At 41.6% G+C, this 18,129-nt stretch overlaps 1 protein-coding gene across 1 annotated transcript; it reads right to left on the bottom strand.

Annotated features, from left to right (window-relative positions):
- Positions 1-12,068: 12,068 nt before the first annotated feature.
- Positions 12,069-17,590, bottom strand: LOC307036891 (intermediate filament protein ON3-like). Its single transcript, XM_079677515.1, has 8 exons — positions 17,008-17,590; positions 15,184-15,392; positions 14,453-14,513; positions 14,235-14,330; positions 13,930-14,094; positions 13,579-13,704; positions 13,204-13,468; positions 12,069-12,935 (listed from the first exon to the last, which is right to left on the bottom strand). Exons 1-8 carry the CDS (start codon positions 17,464-17,466, stop codon positions 12,673-12,675), a joined length of 1,644 nt encoding a protein of 547 aa, XP_079533641.1. The 5' UTR covers positions 17,467-17,590; the 3' UTR covers positions 12,069-12,672.
- Between the last annotated feature and the right edge of the window lie 539 nt (positions 17,591-18,129).

Below are 18,129 nucleotides of genomic sequence, written 5' to 3'. Positions count from 1 at the left end.
GGTAGAGAAACTGTTGTGGTGTTTCATTATCATCCTGTCTAGCACACATTAATTCTTGGAATAACTCCGTACTGTTTTTCTCTCTTAAGTGGGCCTGGAGAAAGCCTTTGAGCTCCATCACTGTCAGGTCATCCTTATTTATTAGCATGTCTTTGAAAGTTCCAGGTTTTATGATTCGGAGCACACCACGAACTATGTCTCCGTCATGGACACCTTCTCTAATCCCTTCCTCGATTTGCTTACAGACATTGTTATAGCTTATGTCCGAAGAATGATCACCAACCTGACCCCCTTGCACCTTAAACTCCCTCCTCTGGAGGTAGGAGAGCTCTCTTAAGGAGATCATTGTCTCAGGGCCGGACTGGGCAGCAGACTGAGCTGTTGAGTGTGGGCTGTTATGAGACTTATTAGTGTGTGCTGGTGACAGTGGGGTTGGTTCTAGTGTCTGTGTTGCAGGTGCCAAAATGCTTTGTCTTAACCTTTTGCCCAGGTCTTCATAGCTATTGAGCATTTCCAGTAACCCAGTATTTGTGTTATCACCTACAGCATTAAAACTGACTGGAGAAGCGGTGAGATCTGTCTCAGCTTCAGATATCTGCTTAGTGTTGTTACCTGTGTTTATCTCTAAGTGTGGTTCTACATGTGGCAAACCCGGTACACTTACTTCTCTGTCTTTCACAATGTCATCAATAGCATCTTTCAACATCAACAAGTGAGCCATCCCACTATCTTCTGACTCAAGCAAGTGCTTACTGTGCATAAATAAACTGATGTAGTTGAAGCAGCCTTCATCGTCTCCCTCCTCGAGCTCAGACGGTTCCTGGCCTGGCACTGGACCCACTTCCTTGGCAATGTGGAGGAGTTCTTTCGCTGACAAGGAGAGTAGGCTTCTTCTGATGTCCCACACCAGACTTTTCCTTTGGCTCTCCGACATGACAGCAGCTCTTCCAATTCACTCACGATGGATCGCTCAGTTCAGCAACGGTTCCACGTCTGCTCCAGCTTACAGCTCTCTGCTCGCATCAGCTCTGGTATTGGTCCTAGAAGTCATTAATGGATCGGCTCCCGACCAGTAGGTGGCGCCGATCCCGGACGAGCCCCCAAGAACTGTTACGGGTCCCCAATATGAGGACCACAGTAACAGTGATGATACCTGTATGGTGCAGGTGAAACAGAAGTAATGAGGACACGTTGTGTTCGGTTTCCTTCCAGATTACTTCTGAGGTTGTTTTATTACACAAAATCATATAAACATATTACTTATCTTATACATTTCAGTTTCGACTTACATTCCTTGATAACCATTCACATACCTTCACTCTGTCTGTATGTTATTCTTTTATGTGATAAACACATATTTCGAATTGAATTTCACATTCAATAACACTTGTTGTACCTTAAATACATTTGTATACAGTATTAACCTGTATTTAATACTACTCTTCTTTTTACTTTCACTTAAAAGTAGTATTTCATGACCCCTCTAACCTGTCATGTTGACTATTTACCTTCTGCCATTAATGGCAGGTCACTAAAATGCATTACTGAAACATATTTAAGTGTAACAAACAACCTTACTCTTTTATCAACAGTAACTAACTTATAACCCTTACAAAGTACATATTTATTACAAACTCACAATCACTATACATGCATGTAAATACTCAGTGTGTGGGAGCCTTCAGATATACTGACAAACTTGTTTCCTTACTGCGTCAGATCACGTTGTCCCCAAAATGGCGCCGTACCGGGGAAGCTAGGCTAATACACACACACTATATAACAGTTTTACACATGTAAACAGCGCTACAAAGTCTTCAACTGTTAGCGGGCCATTACATATTATCTTTGCAAACCTTATGGGGGATTCATTGTGATTTATGCACAGTTTACCAACCTGTATGGTGCAGGTGAAACAGAAGTAATGAGGACACGTTGTGTTCGGTTTCCTTCCAGATTACTTCTGAGGAAACCCCGGGAACGTCCGTCGCTTTAATCGGTACCCCGGAACCATTGAATCAAACACAAACGTTCCGCCTCACTACTCACTGCATCTATCAACCCCGTTAATGACATGAAAATAACAGATGTACAAAATAAATGCATGTTCTAACTCTAAATAATAATAATAATTATATTAATGTGGTCACACATCCCAGGGGTGCCACACTAACAACAATACACGTAACCGGTGCACGCGCTTTCTCGCTCGCTCGCGCCACACACACACCAACACACACCCTCCCGAGCTTGAATGACACACAGAGACCAATCGAGGGCATTAGTATGATCTGTATGAAAGTGGCAATGTCGGCAGGCCACGTCATGTAGACAGCCAGTCACCCTCTGTGAGGCAGAGTCAGACCCTCATTTGCGCTGCGTTGCGTTTACAATATACTGTATACGTATATTGCCGGCGGCTGAGTACCGGCATTTTACTGAGTACCGGCACCTTGCCGGTACTCAGTAAGAAGTGCCGGTACCACATGGGTAAAAATCAGAAGTGCCGGTACTGCGTACCGGTGAGTACCGGCCCAATTCAAGCACTGGGTCAGAGAGCAGAGATGTTTCCCCTTTGTTATGTAATATGACGCGTTTGACGTATGATCTTAAAAAAAGCAGTTTTTAAGAGCAGAGCTCAAAATTGCTCCTTTCCCTCTAAATTCCTGCCCTTAGTTCTCGTAAAACATATCAAATCCTACACTCACTTTTTTAATTGTAATTTTCAAGCAAGTTTAAGCATAAATGTAGGGGGAAAAAATGTGGCTTTTTTCTCTTGCCAACATACTTTTAGACACACTTTGAGGTATGCAAAACCTTAAAGCTAGAAAATGAAGTACATTGTCTGATTAGATTTGTTCTTAAAGACTGTTTCTCTAAAAGGTAAGTTTGTGATTTTAACACTTTTTACTGACACTCGGCAGATTTGTGTGTAATTCTCTCACAAAGGAACTGTAAGATACACTTTTTATGTATGCAAAACCTTAAAAAATTCTGAAAATAAAATACTTTTGTCTGAATACATTTTCTTTAAAGGCACTTTTGATTTTAACGCTATTTCAGTGGAACAATCCAGTTTTTTTTTAACATCAATGCTTTTTTCTCTTTTCTTGTGTTACTAAAATACTTTTAGACACATTTGGTGTATGCAACACTTAACAACTGGTAGAATATGAAGTTCTTTATAAGGAATTCGGTTTCTTTTAATGGCCGTTTTTTTTTTAAACACTTCTTCAGTTAAACAATGTTGTTTTTTCTGATAACCTTACATATTTTAGTTATTTTCTGCTACCTACCGAGATACTTTTAGATACACTTTGATGTACGCAACACTTAACAAAGGGTATAATATGAAGTACTTTGTAAGGAATGGGGTTTTCTTTAATGGGTGCAAAACTTTAGAACTGGGTAAAATATTCATTAATTTTTAATGAATTGAGTTTCTTTCTTTTGATTTTCAACATACTATTTGCACACAATGACTTTTCTATTTTTTTTTTTCTGACAAACTATACTTTTGACTTTTTCCGTAAAATCATGAAGAACTATTACCTATTCTTAAATGTGACATCTTGCTGCTTGACTGGAAATGATAGATGAAAAAGCTACAAAGCTTAAAGAACTTTTTTTAAAACTCTCAATTCTACAGATGGCTCCCCCCATTCAATGCAATAAATCCCACCCTCCACTCAGTAAATCATCTAAAACAAAGGACCCCACCACGACGACCATTGAAAACTTGCCATGGATCTGAGAAAAAACCAAGTCTCCCCCCGCGAGTTGCAGCCAGGAAAAAATTCCTGGACTACCATCATCACCACCATTTTGGACACCCGAATCTTGCAGTACTACTGCTGCTGATTTTGCTCCTTGGGCCAAGACGTCTCTGTTTATGGACACAGTGAAATCGGTGTTGGTTGATATTGTGGAGAGGGTGATACATCGGTACAGAGAAGAAATCTGCAACAGATGCCAAGTCAGTCACCCCGGCCAGAGGCAACACAATTGTCTGAATGATATGCCTGATTTTTTCTTCAGAAACAATTACAACGCGTTAATGAAAAGACTTTGGCTCACCGACTTCATTACTGAGATTGACCAGACTGGCTGAAGTTTGTAAACTAGAAGACATTTTGGATATCGTTCGTTACTATCAGTACTATTCTGGGTCATTTGGAAAAGATTGTAAACGAAACATTTAAAGTGGTTTTGGAATCTTCATTTTCCGAAACATTCTGTAACATTACCGATGAAATGAAACAAACATCAAAAGTGTATCATGTGCTCTCATTGTATGCTCTGTTTGTAGATGTAATGCATCTTTGTGTCAAAAACAGCATACACATGAATATTTTGGCTGAAGTGAAAAAACTCCATCATGATATTTCCAGTAATCTGGGGAATTCTAAGCTGGAGACGGTCCTGGGGATGTTACAATCAGTATAACTATTGATTTTGTGGGTGAAAAAAAAAAAAATGTAAATTGGAATTTTTTTTTTAAATAAAAAAAAGTGTTTTTTACATTTAAAAACTGTTGTCTTCATTATAGAAAGGGGAGCGTACATGTGTATTACAGTCCTTCAAATGCACTGTTGTCTTCATTATAACAAGGGGAGGATAACAGGGAAGATGTATGATAAATGTGTATTGAAACATGCGTACCCCCCACAGAATCACAGAAACACAAAAACACAGAAACACTGAAACACAGAAACACAGAAAACGCTGAAACCACTGAAACACTGAAACACAGACACACCGAAACACAGAGACACAGAACCACAGAAACACAGAAACACAGAAACACTGAAACACGGAAACACAGAAACACAAAAACACTGAAACACAGACACACAGAAACACTGAAAAAACTAAAAACAGAAAACACTGAAAACACAAAAGACAGGCTTGTGTGCTAGTATGGTTTTTGAATAAACCCATCAGTATTTTAAAAAGTCGATGGGGGGCTGATTAGGGCTGCAACGATTAGTCGACATAATCGACGACGTCGATCATAAAAATTCGTCGACGCAGAATTTTAGTGTCGACGCGTCGTATAAAAACAATCAGAGAGCCGGTAACGTTAATTCAAAACTGCGCAAATGTTCATTTGTAACTGCAATGCACTACAGGAAGTGCTGGGGGCAGTATACTCTCCATTGTCTGCCATGACTGCATTCTGTACTAACAACAAAGAAGAAAGAATACGAACGATGGCGGAAAGGAGAGAGAATGATGGTGATGAAGAGCTCAAAAAAGCGAGACCGAGAGTTTCGAAAGTGTGGGAGTATTTCACAGACGACAAGCCAAAGAAGTCAGTGAAATGCAGAATTTGTAAAGGGGAATTGGCATTCCACGGCAGCACTACAGTGATGCACGAGCATTTAAAACGCAAGCACCCTGGAACCGTGAGGACTGCTACTTTGGATCATGGGTAAGTTTGAGCAAGTTAGCCATAGTCATGTTTACGTTAGCTTACATGTTGGAAAACAGAACGTCTCATGGTTAATGCTTGCTAAGCAAACGCTATTTCAGTTATGTTGAGGCTGCGTGTCCACCAACGAGCTGCTAAACAGCGCCAAGCTTACAGCGTAGTAGAGCACACTAGAGCTTTATGGACGCTGTAATTAATTCCAAACTTAAAATAATAATTAACAAGGGTCTGCGAAATGACAAGAATAAAATGCGATTGAATTGATCCTGGGACTGGACAACAGGGTGACATTCACAGGTGTGCAGACTTGAGGTAGAACATGCACTGGAGCCCGGAAAAGGAGCCGTGTCCACAGGAAGCAGAGATGGAGGGTGTGACAGAAATAATCGTTAGATTAGTCGACTAATCGAAAAAATAATCGACCGATTAGTCGACTACCAAAATAATCGTTAGTTGCAGCCCTAGGGCTGATACAATTTGACTTTTTAAAATACTGATGTGTTTATTCAAAAACCATACTAGCACACAAGCCTGTTTTTATGTATACATGTATACATACACAATTTGTGTTTTTTACTAACCGGTATCAGTATGTTGTTACTTCGGCATCATTTAGAAACATGTATTACAATTTAATCATGGTAAAATATGTTAATTTTGTGGTAGTTAGCTCCCGAGCCAGCTTGTTTGAATGATGCGAGTAAACACAGCTGGCAGCCGCGGTGAAACTCGATCGATTAGAGCGAAGCGAATATTCGCATTGCTTCCGGTGTGAACGGCCAATTAGACTAGAGCAGTGGTTCCCAACCCTTGGGGGGGCGCCAAAGATCGCAGGGGGGGGGCGCCAGGCCTCAGATGATTTGAGGCCAAATATCATATTTCGATTCTTTTATTTTTAATTTTTTTTTTTACATATAGTTGTAACGCAATACATGATTTTTACTAAAAGCCTTGTGTATACATTACAATAAAATATACAAAATAATTGATTAATTAATTTGAATACAAATTCAAGTTAGTAGCTATTATAGGCATAATACACAAACGACCAGCCATTACCCCCAGAATGCCAGCGTTTCATCTACGCAGATGACCTCTGCATCACCACCCAACAAGTAGACCTCCAGAAGATTGAGCCTGTCCTTGAAAGTGCCCTCCAAGAAATGTCAAGCTACTACAATAACAACAACCTGAAACCCAACCCATCAAAAACCCAACTATGCAGCTTCCACCTGAGGAACCGAGACGCTAAAAAAGAACTGAGCGTCACCAGGGATGGCCAAAAACTGTCCAACCACACGCATCCCATGTATCTTGGTGTTACACTTGATAGGACATTCTTTTTCAAGAAACACCTGGAGAACACCAAAGCCAAGGTCAACACCCGCAACAACATCCTGCGCAAACTAGTGAACTCCAAGTGGGGCGCAGATCCACCAACAATCCGTGCAACTGCCATGGCCCTGTGTTTCTCGACAGCAGAGTATGCCTGCTCAAGCTTGAGCCGATCACAACGTCAAACCAAACTGGTCGACACAGCCTTGAATGACACCTGCCGCATCATTACAGGATGCGTTAAGACAACACTTGTCCCGTACCTCTAGGCGCTAGCCGGCATCTCTCCCCCGCACATCAGACGACTAGTTATCGCTCAAGATGAACGGAGAACACATGAGAAAGACATCAGACACCCCTTGCATGGCCACGTAGCACCCCCACGCAGGCTCCGATCCAGAGCCAGTTTTCTGCAGACAGTCCTGCCCCTCCAGACAACCAAACAAGCAGCAAGGACCAACATCTGGGAAGAAGAATGGCAAAGAAATTACACACGAGCTCTTGAATGGCTGGACAGAGGAATCACACCAACAGAAAGCCTCGCTAGTGGCCACGACCTTGGCTGGACAACCTGGAAGTCACTTAATAGACTGCGTGTGGAACAGGGGAGGTGCAAAGCACTGATGAAAGTGTGGAACTACACCACAGAAGACACATACAGCTGCGGATCAGTGCAGACAATGTCCCACCTACTGGAATGTGCCAATGCCTCCCGGTGCAGTTCAGAAGACCTGGCAGAACCTACCCCATCAGCTGTGGCTTGTGCCCGATACTGGCAGAACGACATCTGAGATTGTTAAGGACTCGAAGAAGAATAGGCATAAAAAGACAGAAATGTATAATCTTTTCTTTAATATAAATGTTTCTTCTGCACGTTAAGTGTCCAAACCGGGCTTGTCTGGATAAGCGCATTTTTAAAACATAGTCATTGTCCATGCCGGCTTCAGTTGGATTATTTGTCACAGTTGCTCCGATCAGATCGGTCTCCTCCATCTTGTAGATTATTTACGACTTTTGAATCCACATAAACACATCGGCAAAATCCGGCTTACTTTGAGCATGTGTTTTAAACAGTTTAATCCCTTTGTGAATTGTTTCCGCTTCTGCGCCGTCCTTTAATTTCTTCATCCAAATGAATTAATCCTGAGTCCAATAACCATCAAAATCACTCCAATAGTGCTCCTCAATTACGCTTTCATCCTCCTTTAACAAAATACTTCACATTCATCCAGTTTGTGACAGTAGTTGTAGCATTTTGAGACTTTGAAACTTGAATTACCGCTGTTGCGCACCCCCCTCCCCCCCTTGTGTGTGTGTGTGTGTGTGTGTGTGTGGGGGGGGGGGGGAGGCGCAACTTCCAACAGGAGTTATTTGGGGGGGCTCTTGGACTAGAGTGATGCGATAGGAGCGTTTAGAGCGAAGCGAATATTCGCATCGCGTCCGGTGTGAACGTAGCATTAGCCAATCACATGAGCGCTCCCCACGAGGGTACGATTTCTTGCGTTCATGACACTTTATATACGCATTTTGCGCTGTCCGGTCAGCTCGCTAAACAGAGGGCGGAGCATCAGGTGATCATGCAGAGCTGCGTGTCTTCGTCAGACTCAGCAGCTGATCTGATCTCTCTCTCGCGTCCGGTTATACTTCACTCGCGTTTATGTCCATATCGATCAGATCCAGCTCTCCTGATCGGCCTTTATAGAGAGCCCCGATCAAACTAATAAGAGTGAATATCGGCCGATAATGACTGGCGGGGCTCCCCCCGTTGACATTTCACTGTCTAGCACTGGCTTCGTAGTGCACTGATCGATTACGCTAAGGGGCGCTAACCTGTATCTGCTCCCTCCACACTCACAACAACTTCATACAGACATATATAAAGCAGCTGTATTCGCCATACATGAAACACACATTTAAAACGGTTTTGCCTGCCGTTTTTGTGTACACAAGCATTCATCAATGGTTCGGAAAGCGGAGCTATACCTTAATAATATAAAGGCTTGTATTTGCGTGCATTTCCTGTTCGGAAAGTGGCAATGTACTGAGAGTGGAGGTGTCCTGAGATTAGCCTGTCAGCTCCGGACAGCGCAAAATGTGTACATGAAGCGCTACGTCATGATCGCAAGAAATCTACCCTCGTGGGGGCGCGCTCATGTGATTGGCTTAGAATTGAGGATACATCTGATTGGCTATAGATAGAAACAATTACAAGTACGAATCGGCTGACCGTCAGGGGAGTCTCAAAAAATCCACACACGAATGCACAGCGATCCGTGCACAGAAAGCGGTTTGTGTTTGCAGGTGCAGCGGTTTTAAACGGAAAACAAATATCTGAGGATCAAAAATACATATGCAAAACTTTTTTCCGTATTTGGATTTTATTTACATGTATATGAAACGGAACACATTTGTGTGTGCATTGAAAAACACAAGTGTGGATCCGGAAATACAAGTGTGAATCCTTTTGCGGATCATGAAATACAAGTGTGAATCCTTCTGTGTATTATGAGACTGTTCTGAGCCCATAGAGAGCTGCCTGGACGCTGCAATCATGTTGCACGCTCTATCCGTGTTGAGTGTGCTGACTTTTCGTACAAAGTCCCACTGTCTGGCTACCTGCATAAAGTCAAGTGATCTGCACAGATGTCGGTGAAATGTCGCTCCTCTGTTTTCATTGAAACAGCTCCTTATATCCGTTAGCGCAGCTAGCTAGCACCAGATGCTAACAACAACAATACACGTAAGGTGTGCGCGTTCTCTCTCTCTCGCTCGCTCACGCCACACATACGCACCCTCCCGGTCCCTGCCGGTGAGCGTGGAAGTGTGGTCTGCCGCAAGCGGGCGGCAGGAGCGGGCTGTCAGCATCAGCTTGTAGATGGTATTTTAAACTTGATGCGCTCTGAAACTAAGAGGCGGCCAAGGACAAAAAATAAACATGCGTTAATCGCGTTAAAATAATTAGTGCGTTAATTTTTGTATTTAATTTGTTTTGCGTTAACGCGTTATTAACTTGAAAGCCCTAGTTCTAACGAACAAATTAAATAGTTTAATTTCTCCATTCCTGCTTGCCTGTGTCTGTTTGCACTCAAATATGCCCTGTTTTGCTTTGTTAATTTATAACCTAAGAACATTTCTTATTTGATAAGAAATGTTAACGGTAAAAAAAAAACGGTAAGAGAATTATATCTTTTTTCTTAACATAGGAATGTAATCTTCAGTCTCATTTTGTTAAAATTATTTGGAGAAAATGGTAACCCGAACCAAGCATTGTGAATCCTAAATGTGTTTTTTTCTTACATGTTTACTGATTATATTTGTGAGAGGGCTGGAAAATTAAAGCAATCAAACTATTTCATATTTAAGTTCTGCCTAAAAGTACGGCTGCAAAGGTGTGCTAAAGTAAAATTCCCAAATAATTTGTTTACGTCAACTACAACGTTGACTTTTTTATTGTAATATAACATGCATGCCTACAGGTTACAAAATTCCAAATCTCTATATCGTAAAAAAATGGAGTACTGATGAACCCTAACCCTAACCCTAGAGAGGCCCACGCTATACAAACGTCCACAAGTCAGCTCTCTCTTAAGTAGCCGTTAACTACCTTATTAGCCAATGACCCGCCAAAAAAACATCAAAGGTGACACCCAGACTATAAAGCAGTGTCCATATTAGGAATGGTTTCTCTTTCTAAATAAACACAGTTTGAACCCGGTGTCTGAACCCATAAAAATTAAACAGGTTATAATTGTTTACACACATTTAGCTACACATGGTGTCAGGGCCAGTTCTGACCTTTTTGCTTCCCTAGGCGAGATTTTAGCTTTTCACAAAGAAAAATAGGTTGACAACCGAATACCACCAAAAAATACAACATGGCAAGCATATTTATTGTTCCTTTAATCCCACTCTTCGTTAGAGCTAATTATTTCCCATTTCATGGTGTGATGAGCCTTTTATTTTTTGTGGCGATAATGTTTTCCAAAATAAATTGTATTTTTTATCTACTCTTCAAACACCTTCAATTAAGAATGCTCCTTGATTGATGTATTTTAGCCGGAAGAATAGTTGTATTTATTAAATGTGTGCGGCCTTCATCTAAAAGCCCAAATAAAATATTAAAGGGTGTAAATGTAAATTCAATATTTGCCGCCAAATCATTAGCAAAATTATTATTATAATTATATTATTATTATGATTTGTGTGGAAATAATTTCATTATTAACATTTTATTTTTATTTGAACCTCTTTTCCTTTCTCTTTCTTGATCCTCCTTAGCAACGGTCATTACAGTCCTTGACAGCGGTCTGTAGTGGATCAACAACGTGTCACATGTTCTGAATGGACCAATCAGAACTTTATTTAGCCTCCGTATTGTTTATGGTTGAATGTTGGCCGTGAAAAAAAATGTGATACTTAAGTGGGCCCTGAGTTGAAAAAGGTTGGGAACCACTGATCTAGGGGGTACAACTTTAAACACCCATATGAAAAAGATCAGTTTACATTTTAATAATCGAATAAGTATGTGAACATAACCAATAACCTACCATAGCCAATAACAAATAAATGTAACATATTTTATTTTTGTTGTTCATTTAATATCTTATTTCACCTAGTTAACATTTATTTATGCATATTTTTAAATATCTCCAGTTCTAAACGATATTTTTGGTTTATTGTCCTATAGTATACATTGAAATGACTTCAAATCTGTTTTTATTCATCCTAATAATTATAAAGATGTGCCTTGGAAATATGTGTTTACATAAATTGTGATCAAAACGTTTGAGACCCACTGAGATAACTTAGACTAAAGTGAACTATCTATGACTCTCCTCCACCTTCTTGTAGAAACATCTTTTTATATCCGTTAGCGCAGTGCCCCCCCAGATCTGGCGCCCTATGCCAAAAACCGGCCCTGCATGGTGGTTTAACCCTCTTTGTATAACTTGAAGTTGTATTGCAAGTGAAAACAGCAGTGTTATCACTATCTAAACATGACCAGTCAAATGTTTATTTTACCCTCATCTCAAAAGAAACAATATTTGACACATTGTCACCTTAATCTTTACCAGTTATTCATACTGATAGAAGTAGACCTTTTTTACTTCAGTGTTAAGTACATATATTTAAGATACACTAATACATTAAGATTTTTTTTAATTAATGTAGGCTACTGTCCTTGGTGCAATATAAAAGTCCTAAATAACAGATTCTAGACTACTTAAGCACTTATTATTCCTTTCAGATTTATTGGAGTGTAGGTTCATCATCATCAAAAAATGAAAACAACATCTAGTTTTTCTTTCAGTAAACACATTTTATTTGGTTTGGTAGCAAAAACAGCACCTAGAGACAACAGTATGGTGTGGGCAGCCTCCTAAGGGGTCGATAGGTTTCAGTTATAAGATATGCACTACTGCAGCAGGCAATTTAAGACATTAGTTTGACCAACAACGCTTAAGCACTGTTTCAGTATATTCACATTCCTTTGACAATACCACTGTCTATCCAACACTGTTTTGAAAGATACAGCCCTTCATGAATGGAATAGCTGTTGCATAGATTTCAAGGGAGTGTTTTAGAATGTATCTTCTTTTTTCATTGTTGCAATTTGCCCATTTTTTATCCTACTTTGTGAGACAAAACTACATTTTTTTAGTTCAGACAGTCAGACATCAGACATACAAAATAGATTCTTTGGTCCCTTTCAGATGCTTCATAGTGTTAGGATCATGTATTACTTCATGAGGAACATGTTAAGGCTCTATTGGAAAATTGCTGGCAAGCATTTTACTTCATATTTGGGGGGTACAGGGGGAGTGAAATGTAAGTATAAAACTACCAGCAGATGGCCGAGGAGATCATTGCAGACAGGTAGCTACACCTTTGAACTAGACAGCTCAATCTTCAATGACCTCAGAGGACTCGGACACCACTCTGCCATCCTTGGTCTCGATCATCTTGATAACAACGTTCTTCTTGCTCTGGGTCGTAGTGTAACCCCCGCCGCTGCTTCCGCTGCTGAAGTCACGCATGCTACTGCTGCCCATGTTACTGCTTCCCATGCTACTGCTGCCATATCCGCCTCCGTATCCACCGCTGTAACCACTGGAGTAGCCGCTTGAGTAGCCGCTCTTATTGCTGGGGAAACCACTGTAGCTTGCTGTTAAAAGAAGGTAGGTAGAAAACAGTTAGTTCATACAAAATACTTTAACGCATTGGTAGAAATGTAATCTGAGAATCGTCAGACTCTTTATTTACAATAATGTTGCTTGTGAATTGGTTAATTGAGACAAAACCTGCCTTGGACTGTTTTTCTGGCTTTTAGTCGGAAAATATAGCCCCTTACTCCCCGGCTTATTGTCTACATCATTCCTTTTGAGAAAGATAACACACCCTTTTGAAATCGTTTTACTGATAGGAGGACTTACAGCTCTGTTGGGAAATGTTGACTGACTGGATGCCGTTGACCAGCCTGTCCTCCTCTCCCTCCAGAAGTTTCCTGTAGGTGGCGATCTCAATATCCAGGGCCAGCTTGACGTTCATCAGGTCCTGGTATTCTCTGATCTGGCGGGCCATGTCCTGTTTGGCTCTCTGCAGGGCATCCTCAAGGTCCCTGATGCGGGCCTTGGCGTCCTTCACTGCCATCTCACCGCGCTCCTCAGCCTCAGCGATCTGGGCCTCCAGGTTGGCACGCTAAGAGAAGAAGATACTTTTTTTTAAAGAAAGCTTTTCTGAACTCCTGATAAACTATATATAATTGATAAGAATGGTGTACTATGGTGCCAAAACACTTTTTTCCATACCTGTCCCTTGACTGCATCAATCTCTGATGTCAGTCTCTGGATCATGCGGTTGAGGTCTGAGATTTCTGTCTTGGTGCTTCTCAGGTCTTCTCCGTAACTGCTGGCGGAGGTCTGCATCTCTTCATACTATATAAACATCAACAATATAGAACGTTACAAATAGGAAACCTAATGACAAGAACATTGCATGCCCACTAATTAACTCATATGTTTCACCTTTCTTTCAATATGAATGTAAAGTATACTTTTGGCGAGTTGAGTTTTCAACACCCAAACCATATCTACCTTTCTAAATAAAGAAATGATAGAAACATGAGGATAAGACAAAAATCAAAAAGTGTTCTTAATCACCTTGGACTTGTACCATGTCTCTGCCTCAGCACGGCTGCGGTTGGCGATGTCTTCATACTGAGCCTTGACTTCAGCAACGATGGAGTCCATGTCCAGGTTGCGGCTGTTGTCCATCTCCACAACGACGGAAGTGTCCTTGATCTGGCTCTGGAGCTCATGAAGTTCCTGAAGAAGTACAAGAAGAGAGATTAGTATACGCCTGCTTTATTTTGGAAACCCATCCAGCACAAGAGGGCGAGTCAAGATGCCAAACAAATGCTTAGAAAATAAGCACCCAATGCTACTGAGCTGATTTTGTGCCGTACCTCTTCATAGATGGACCTAAGGAAGTTGATCTCATCTGTCAGACTCTCCAGCTTGGCCTCCAGCTCAACCTTATTCATGTAGGCCTCATCAACATCCTGGAAACAAAACAAATGTTTGATAAAATTATTTACCAAATAACTGACATTGTCTTCAGGAGAGAGAAAAAAAGCAGACATGGTATGATATTTGTAATTCAAAAACAAGACACAATACTGACCTTCTTGATGAGAACAAAGTCATTCTCACACTCTGTGCGCCTGTTGATCTCGTCTTCATATCTAAGAGAAAACATATATAGTTCCATGAAGAGTTTAATAATAGCGCTTGTTTAGATTCCAGAGTTTATACACCAATGTACCACTAGGAGGTGCAAGTAGTCCATCCATAACTCTTGAACTCATTTGTGCCTGACACAAAGGTGGTTGAGCATGAGCACTGTTACTGACATTTCTCTCTTGAGGCTCCTCTGAACTCAGCTGATATGTTCCATATGTCTTTGGACAGCTGACAAATATGTTTGGTACCATTTTTTGTTCGGGAACTGCGCATCAGCATACACCCATTAGTCTGCTAAAAGCTGTAGGGTTAGGTTAAAGCTGAAGACTCTGTAAAATGACTTTTACTTTGATTCATATGCAATGAAATGGGTGTTTGGAACATGCTTCCTCAGTGATGTAATTCCCTTGAGTTTTTATGATGCAAGACAATGGACAGATGTAGGGAGTATTCCTAAAAAAACACATTAACTCTGTTTGCTGCAAGGCTAGTCCTGGAGTGCAAATTGGACATTGTGCTAATGTATAAAATAGGAACAAGTTTTTCGCATTTGGCAAATCTTCCACTGCAACCTATATACAAAGATTATTGCTAGATAAACAATTTGCTTCTTTATGGTGCGGAAAAGGCCTGCACAAAGCAGCTGGCTCTCCCTCCCCCCTCCACACTCACTTGTTCTTGAAGTCCTCCACCAGGCCCTGCATGTTGTGCAGGTCGGCCTCCAGCTTCATCTTGTCGTTGCCGAGCCCGTCGAGCTGTCTGCGCAGGTTGGAGATGTAGGCCTCGAACATGGCGTCGATGTTGGAGCGGGTTGTGGTCTGTCCCTGCAGCAGGTTCCACTTGGTCTCCAGCATTTTGTTCTGCTGCTCCAGGAAGCGGACCTGATGTGTGAAGAAAGTGGCATCAAGTTATTATTATGGTTACTATGAGAAACATATCAAAAAGACTTTAGAAAGAATTTGCGACTTACATGATTGTTTACTGTAATTTGTTATGAATGGTAAGCAAGCATGATGTAACTGCAGTGTTCTCTGTCCTGACAATATGGGCCATAACATTCTGATACTCAATCATCAGGATCAACTTTCCGTTCCTTCTATTCAACGTCTACAGGCTTTGATGTTATTATCTAACTTTGGAGCTGCGTTTCCATAGGAAGGCCTGACTTGCATGCATCCTGACAGGAGGTAGAGGGGAGGGAAGTCAGGACGAGGTTGGAAAAAAATGGTAATGGAGGACTAAAGCGAGTTAACCCTTCTCCTATGTCTTCCTGTTTTTGTATAGCTGGCGAGAGAAGACAAATACGAAGAGAGCGAAGGGGGTGAAGCAAAGTTGCATCCGTAGGCATATGCAGGAAGGTAAATATTTGACTTTGTTATAGACGTGATGAGAGGAGCGCAGAGAATGGTAGGCGGAGAGGGAAAGAGAGGGCGATGTACGAGGTGAAGAGAGAAGTGAGTTCGCATGATGAAAGGTGGGGAGTTTTCATATTTGTGAACTTTAAAAGCAAGGCAGCCAAAGCAGATATACACCTTGATGGACCTTGCTCTAATACATTGTACTTTACAGGTGAAATCCAACCAGGAATGTCATTTGAACTGGAGTAAATACAGATAATAAGGTGCTTTTAAATGGACTGTCACCACAAGATAAGAGATGATAGGCTGGAAGTTATCTGCTTTGTGTTGAAGCATGCACAATGCTCTTTTAATCATTGCACCAGGAAAAGGACAGTTGATATGTAGCAAGTCAGCTGGCATTGACCAGAACATGAAACCAACTGGCCTTTTTAAATATTAACCAACTGCTGCTGAGGCCTCAGAGGACACACACACTCCTAAGTATTATATGCTGCTGGATGCGGATTAAAATGATTAATATGAAGAAGCTCCCAAAGGGCACTCATTTTAAAAAGTGTCGCCAATGAAAGAAGTTTTTGTCATTGAGGTAATGATTGTGTGAATGTTTGTGCGTATGTGTGTTTGGGAGGGGTGGTGGCCACCAGGGCAGCAGAAAGAGCCACACCCCAGCTAAGGGAGGGACCATTCCCAAGGTAACTGGTATCACAAGTCCTGAGCTCTGACCTGACACACCCTACGCTTTCTCTCGATCTTTCTCTCATATTTGTCTTTCTCAATCTCTCCTTCTGCGAGTCTGTTTTTCATCACTATAAAAGGGCAGGCCGAGCCAAAAAGATAGACGGCCTAACCCTAACTCTGAGCACACTTCAGCACATTTGTTTTCTGTAATTGTGGGAGTTGACGAGAGCAGAGAGGGGTAATACATCTACTTTTTACATGCAACGAAAGTTGGGAAATCAGCATTACAGGACATCTGGCAAACATATGAAGCTCATTATCAAACAATGTGCACTGTGAAGATACGTTGACTACACTATGTGACTGAAATTCACACTCAAAGCATTTTCTGTCTGCATGAAGACTACAATGAGGCAAAGAGCTTGCCTGACTGTTTTTTTCACACATTGGCTCTTACCTTGTCAATGAAGGAAGCAAAGCGGTTGTTGAGGGTCTTGATCTGCTCCTTCTCATGGGTTCGGACACCATGGATTGTGGGGTCAATCTCAAGGTTCAGGGGGGCCAGCAGGCTCCTGTTCACTGTGACGGCAGTGATAGGTCCATGACCCATTCCCATTCCCATGCCTGAACCTCCACCCATTCCCATGCCTGAACCTCCACCCATTCCCATGCCTCCACCCATTCCCATGCCTCCACTCATTCCCATGCTTCCGCCACCCATGCTTGAGTTCAGGCCATAGGCAGAGGAGCTGGTGATGCCTCCAAAGTTCCTGTTGCCTCCTCCATAGGAATTCTTGACACTGTAGCTACTGCTGCTGCGGCTGCCTGCGCTCGGTCCAGAGTAGGACATGCTGCTGAAGCTCCGTGGGGCGTTGGAACTTCTCACGCTGTAAGAGCTTTTCTTAAAGGAGGTCATTCTGAAAGCTGGAGGCTTTTTTTCTCTTTTGGATGAAGTAAGTCTGGGAAGGTCAGACCAAATGGCTCGGTTGGTGAGGCAGGCAGGCAGGCAGAGGGGAGAGACCAGAGTGGATAGAAAAGAGAAAAAGCTGCAGTGGAGTTTTAAAGCCTGTGGCTGTGGGAGGGGACTCTGCTGTGCTGCCATTGGCTGCATGTCTGGCTCAGAGAGGGAGGCAGAGCTGTAACATTACACTTCTATGACACATTGTCCAGTCATTCAAAACCATTACCTGGTTTCTCTGCAGGCCTGTGTTGTTACAGAAAACCATGTCTTTCGAGAGGATTGGAGAATAGTTATTTCTTTGCTTTGATCTCCTGTGTGTGTCTTCAGGTAAAACTACTCAAACACACTACAGTTATTCAGCAGGTCTGGATAAATAGAAAATAAACATGTTCTAAGTTAAGCAGCAGCTATGTATTAGAACAAAAAACATTCTGTGTGTGGGGGCAGGTTGGTGGGAGGTTGATAAGAGTTTATTAGTTCTTAGAATGAAAGCTGGTTTAAATCTGTGAGTGTTTATAACTTTCAAAATGATTATTTTTCATGTTTTTATATATATATTAACTACATATCCCTTTTACACCATAGTTTATAAATGTTTCTATGACTGTACTCCTTTCT

Source organism: Notothenia rossii (assembly GCF_949606895.1).
Source record: "Notothenia rossii genome assembly, chromosome: 4".
NCBI lineage: Eukaryota > Metazoa > Chordata > Actinopteri > Perciformes > Nototheniidae > Notothenia > Notothenia rossii.
Note: the sequence above shows the minus strand (reverse complement) of the source record. Positions and strands in the feature narration are given on the sequence as shown.

Coding starts and splice junctions, on each gene's coding strand:
- LOC307036891 (XM_079677515.1), bottom strand. CDS start 17,466: ATGACCTCCTTTAAGAAAAGCTCTTACAGCGTGAGAAGTTCCAACGCC. Junction 14,095..14,234: donor TTAGGTCCATCTATGAAGAG/GTACGGCACAAA, acceptor GTACTTCTTCAG/GAACTTCATGAGCTCCAGAG. Junction 13,469..13,578: donor TTGATGCAGTCAAGGGACAG/GTATGGAAAAAA, acceptor TTCTTCTCTTAG/CGTGCCAACCTGGAGGCCCA.